Source organism: Gymnoscopelus microlampas, assembly GCF_963454915.1.
Source record: "Gymnoscopelus microlampas genome assembly, chromosome: 2".
Classification (NCBI taxonomy): domain Eukaryota; kingdom Metazoa; phylum Chordata; class Actinopteri; order Myctophiformes; family Myctophidae; genus Gymnoscopelus; species Gymnoscopelus microlampas.
In genome coordinates, this window is record NC_139939.1 from 37,200,783 (window position 1) to 37,206,782 (window position 6,000).

Consider the following 6,000-nt stretch of genomic DNA (forward strand, 5'->3'; position numbering starts at 1 on the left):
ACTAGGAGAAGGAGCTATCCCAACATATACGCTGCCTGCTGCAGCATCTTGCCGCTTGTCAGTTTGTTGGGGGAGCCAGATGCTGCCGGTGAGGTACTTACGTCTGGGATGAAGCCAATCTCATTGAGGTGGTTGCTCAGCTCCGGATCGTGAAAGGTGATCATCTGGGAGAAAACGGTGAGGTACTCTGAAAAGTAAAGAGTTTTTTTAAACGATGAACAGAGAACTGGAGAAAACCTGGATTAAAACAGTGTTTTATAAAGGTTATGCTTTTGGGCAGCCTGAAACAAGTGGAAAAGAAAATGGTTAAAAACAAAGCAGCATATGAAATGCAAACTGCAGATGAAATACACACCCAGCTTATACATTTATCCTACACATATTTATTGTATAGAAGAGTCTCGTCATTTATAACCTGACAAACACTTGAATTTAGTAGTGAAGCATGATAAAATAAAGGATACATGACAGATAACCTTTTTGTGGTATACAGCAAGCATATAGTATATACAATTATATAGTCCTCAAAATGATAGATAATATGTTAAATTGATCATATGCTACACACCCATAAATCCAAAATGATACGCAGATGGGAATTAAAATACTGAGCTTAACAATTGCGAAAAACCTTCTCTCGCTCTACTTTCTGAATTCCAACAAAAGTCAGCAAAATCATTCTTGACCAGACAGCTAAACATTAGCCAGCTCTCCATGGCATCTAGCAGGAGAGGATAATAACCAAATTCCCCACAGAGTTCAAGAGGTGGATTGTGTCTCAGTTTATCAGTAAAGTCCAAATGGACTCTGACATTTCTCCGCAGGAATCTTTGCCATTTCATTTGTTTCCGTCTCCTTTAAATGGCCTGCCTCTTGGCTGCAATCTTCATTAAGAGAGAATATTTAAATGAGCTCTCAAAGCCCAAGAAATGATGTGAAGCCCAAATGTAATCATCATTGAGCTGTCAGGGCTGCCTGGTGGCACCGCTTGAATTTGATTCCCATCTTGTCTTGCGTGTCTCTCCTCTCCCTGCCCTTGGATTACTGTCTCTCTACATAGAAATATAGTATAAAATGCCAAAAATAGATCTAAACAAAAAAAATAAACAATGAGCTGTCAGCCAGCAAAATTACTGGCTGTGTTCATTTGTTTTTGAATGCTCACCACGTTTACTGTTATTAAACTAAATTAAACTTTGAGTGGCAAGTACAGTACATCAGTTATCAAGGCAAACATAGTACCCTCTACTTTTAATGGGTTATGTGAAAAGGCTGTGGTTTAGGTTTAATTAGTGTGGTTGCCTCTAGGCAGCCTGATAAGGAATTTATTTTTTATTTATTTAAGCAATCACTGATTTGTTTAAAAAATGCCTGCGGTCAGTCAATTTTGATACTGTTGTGTAGGAGAAAGGCTATGGGGGATGGCATTTCCAACAAAGAGAACGTATCATCCAGTTGTTGCTCTTGATATAGTCATCATGACTTTTTGTAATGATTGAGCAGAAGATATGTAAGGGATAATGACCAGCAGCAGGTCATACATGTCACGGTCCTGCATCATCCTGTCAGTGTTTATTTAGCAATAATGACAGGATCGCTGTTCATTATCCTGCTTATTATACAGCTACTTCATAAAGAAATCAATAACAACATATTTTATTGATTTAAAAACAATTTCATTGCTTCTTCTAAACATAAACAAACTAAATTGAATGGACTTAATTTTGCAGTGTTATTCAAAGTAGTGGACTGCTAGTCAGATATAACAGACCATGAAATGCCATAATTGACCAATCAGGATTGAGTATTCAACAAAGCTGTGTAATAACACTATATAACATTTCAGAATCAATGGGTCTGTCTACTCATAACACAATAGCTGCCAGCTTGTGGCAAACATGAGAGGAGGTTCTAACTGACATGGACAATTTTACATCCCAATTCCCAGTTCTGGTGACAATAATGCAAATGAAGAGGTTACCCATCGCAGTTCATTGACTGTGCACTGTCAGAGAAATCGATAGTTTTTTAACCACATGAACCCTAGCATCCCTATTCTGGGCATGGCATAACAGGCAAACATTCAGTAAAAATAGGTTCACGTTCAGCAAAAATAGCAAATCTACAAGCTCACAATGTGTCACAACGCAACACGTTGTGAGCTTGTATATCGGCTATTTGCGGTGATGAGATTTGGTGTAGAGGGAAAAAAGGAGTGGACCAAGTATACAAGCCTGGGGAACCCCTGTCAACGAAATATTTAGGGCTTAATCACTTGAACCTCAGCATCCCTATTCTGGGCATGTCATTGTCATAATAAGGGAACATTCTGGGGGAAAAAGGAGAATGCCATCTCTAGACCCCTGGCGGACCCTGGTGAACAAATTATATAATGAATAAGTGCTCACCAACAAACTTTGCCGCAGTGACCTCCGCTGTTGTTGGCCGAGGGTCAGCTTGGTCTATTTTAGGCCTTACTGATGATTACCACTTACTGATTACCACAACAGCTGTATGGTTCACTTTTCACCACAAAATTTAGTTGACATAGTTTTTTAAACAATCTTACGGGCCTCCACGGTGATGGACATATACTGTACCCCTGCGCCATCCAATAAATCCCTATAAATAAATAAATCGATATATATATATGTGTGTCAATACAATCAGGTAGCTCTCGTGCACATCCTGGTGGAGGTGCTTGTAGGCAAGATAATGTACATAAGGCACTGCTTCTCTCAGGAAGGGACCGCACACTCCAATGACAATGGACAGGACTCACTTAATGCTTATTTTTTTTAATTTTCTGCACGACACGTTTCGCCGTGATGGCTTTGTCAGGTGCCAGGAAGCTATATGCGTCAGGTGCTATATGCACCCGACGAAGCCAACATGGCGAAACGCGTTGTGCAGAAAAAAAGAAAAGAAGTGCGGTCCCTTCCTGAGAGAAGCAGTGGGAGGTTTTCTGTCCTATTATGTATGTGTGTGTGTGTGTGTGTGTGTGTGTGTGTGTGTGTGTGTGTGTGTGTGTGTGTGTGTGTGTGTGTGTGTGTGTGTGTGTGTGTGTGTGTGTGTGTAGACAATGTTTGGTCAGTCTAGTGAAGCTCACCTTGAATAACATGAGAGTTGTCCTTTAGGAAGAAGTTGTACAAATACTTGGGGATGAACGCAGACATGCAGGCGTACGCCAGTGCTGTTGAGAAGATGAAGCAAGACGGGGAACGATTGAAAAAAGAAAGAAAGGAACAAAAGACTGTTATTAGTTTTACTTCTGTCATACAGCAACTGATATCTAGAAATGTTATTTCAGAATGTATTCATTAGGATTCGAATGCTTACGTTCATTGTTGAAATTCAAGTAAAGGAACGGGGCACAAAGTGAATCCAAACCTGAAATGCATTTGACATAATGTATTTAACAACATACATTCATCACATAGTCAAACATCATAAGAACACAAAAATCCAGGAGATCAAACAATATGACATGACTGCCATCTAGTGGCTGGCCAATCACAGCACAAGCAGCTAGATAGAGAGACAAGTTCAGTAAAGGAGAGAAAAGTGAGAAATAAACCAAGAAAAGGATAAATAAATGTAGACAGAGAGACAGCAAGATTGACAGAGACACACAGGTCAACTGATCCTGCTAATAGGAAAACGCAGATACACAAACAGAAAGACAGATGGACAGAAAGACAGACGTACAGGTCAACTAACCCTGTCAGTAGACCAGGGAGAAAGACAGATAGACTAACAGAGAGGAAGATGGATAGATAAACAGACAGACAGACATACAGATAAACACACAGATCAACATACCCTGCCAGTAGACCAGGTCAGGGTGTGAGACCACCCAGGCTTTGAGGACACGTCTGAACTTGCGATGACCCTGAGGAGATGACAGTAACTCATCGTACTGATGGCACCGCGGAATGTCCACCTCGATCTGAAAACACGCATTAGGTATTACAGCAACTGCATGCTACATTTGCTACCCTGTATTGCAGAGTTATAATCGAATGAATGATTCACAACGTTTACTCCAGAACTCCAGAGTGCCTTGGAGTTTTCGTCTCTCTCACGTACCTGTCTATCAGTGGGGATGGGAGTGTCCTTATCAATGCTGTCATATTTGGCTTGAATATCCCCCTACAACAAAGACCATGACACTCTTTACACCACATGCCTACAACAAAGACCATGACACTCTTTCAACCACATGCCTACAGCAAAAACCATGACACTCTTTCATCCACGGCCATACTGTAGCTGAATTGGTGGAGAGGCCGCCTGGGAAACAGAAGGTCGACGAATGTGACAACATGTCTATGATAATTTACTCCTAATTACCCCCCCCCCCCCCCCCCGCCCCCCGAAAGCTGAAACTGAAATTCCCCTGTGGGATTAATGAGGTCTACATCATTATCAGTTATTATTATTATACACATGCCTACAACAAAAAACATGCGTAGTTAGGCAACTGTAAATCAGATTTTTTTTAATCAAATTGTTCCCACCTCAATGGCAAGCAATGTAGCCCACGTCAGTCCACGTACAAGAGGTGGGATATCCACCCGGGCCTCTTTCCACACTAAGTTCTTCCTGAAAGGGTAGGCCTGAAGAAAAAACACAGATATGCATGTTTAAAATAAAAAGATTCAATTCTGAAACAAAGGAACAGTGACTTTTACATCTTGACCGTTAATTTAACGGTTTAGAGTGCACAAATGAAACATAATGGGCCGATAAAGATACATTTGGTTACAGTTGTAAACTCAAAGTAACAAATGGATAAATCAACACTGAAAAGGTCACTGTGTATGTACCTCCTTTCAGTTCAAATATACTGAAGGGGCAAAGTCGATAAAAACGATCACAACATGTGCACACCTGCGCACGTGTGCTGCCTGTGCTACAGTACATGTGCGCGTGCACAGATGATTTGTAGTGGAACACGGACCTTGAGGAGCCTGTCAAACAGGATGATGCGGAGAAGCTGGTACTCGGTGTCCCTCTCTCTGATGATGAGTGGGAGAGTGACGGAGGACGACAGCTCGTTGCTGCTGTTGGACTGAGGCAGATTGGACTGTCTGAGAGGAAGAGGAGCAAAGAGAACATGAGTCTGTCTAGCTGTCAAGCCAAATCGTCAGTAGGGAGGGGGGGTGTACAGAGGAGGTGAGTGGACGACAAGGGGAGTGAGCGATAGGTGACATTGCAAAATTTGAATTAAATTCAAACTTTATTCCAGACACACAGGGGGTCCATAGAGTACATACAAATGATCAACATCATAAAACAAATTAAACAATAAATAAATAGAATATATAAAATCATAAATAGAGGCTGACTCTCCAGTGTTTACGCAGCCTGGACGTGTACCGGAGACAGCTCTTCCCAGGATTGACTATATCCTCAATAATACTGTTCCAGGACTCATCCAGGCGAGCCATGAATCCATACATACTGTAGAGTGCCTTAACTCATTTACTGCCTGAATTATTTCTGGCCGCGTTTACCCACTGCCAAGATTTTTCATTGAAAAAAAAAAGTACTCAGGAGCCGAGATACAGAATTTTTAAGTTTTAAGTTAACAAGGAAGTGGATGGGAGTCTAGATCTTCGAAAAATCATATCTCCTTGGTCTTTGGGTCAATTTGTTCTTTTTTAAATGTTTTTTTAAAAGTCGTTTTAGTCGTTCTAGGCAGGCATGGCTTATGGGACAAAAGTCGTTTTAGTCGTTCTAGGCAGTGAATGAGTTAATAGAGCCTCACATGTGTGGATTCCACACGTTACAAACAAGTGACTGGCACTATAGAGACACACGGCCGGAAACGGAAGGCCTACAAATTCACGCCCACTTTTGAGATAGCGCCGCTACTCGGGGTCCGTTAGAACGATGAACAGCAGCTTTCAATGCATTCCCTATGAGAGGATATGAGAGTTAGCCTACTTTTAAAATATTCCTACATTAACTGGAGACGATATTGATTTAAATAAA

At 41.1% G+C, this 6,000-nt stretch overlaps 2 protein-coding genes across 3 annotated transcripts in view; both read right to left on the reverse strand.

The window, feature by feature from the left end:
• The window catches only part of dkk2 (dickkopf WNT signaling pathway inhibitor 2), a 413,162-nt gene that overhangs the window by 300,049 nt on the left and 107,113 nt on the right, over positions 1 to 6,000 (reverse strand). The gene's annotated exons all lie outside the window — the stretch shown is intronic.
• Positions 1 to 6,000, reverse strand: part of tbck (TBC1 domain containing kinase) — an 83,619-nt gene that overhangs the window by 63,316 nt on the left and 14,303 nt on the right. For both annotated transcript variants that reach the window (XM_084041536.1, XM_084041535.1), the window contains exons 14-20: positions 4,964 to 5,093; positions 4,521 to 4,619; positions 4,090 to 4,152; positions 3,823 to 3,949; positions 3,340 to 3,390; positions 3,110 to 3,193; positions 102 to 187 (exon numbers count right to left, since the gene is read on the reverse strand). In XM_084041536.1, the coding sequence (XP_083897662.1) occupies positions 102 to 187; positions 3,110 to 3,193; positions 3,340 to 3,390; positions 3,823 to 3,949; positions 4,090 to 4,152; positions 4,521 to 4,619; positions 4,964 to 5,093 (640 nt within the window). The remainder of the gene's footprint in view (positions 1 to 101; positions 188 to 3,109; positions 3,194 to 3,339; positions 3,391 to 3,822; positions 3,950 to 4,089; positions 4,153 to 4,520; positions 4,620 to 4,963; positions 5,094 to 6,000) is intronic.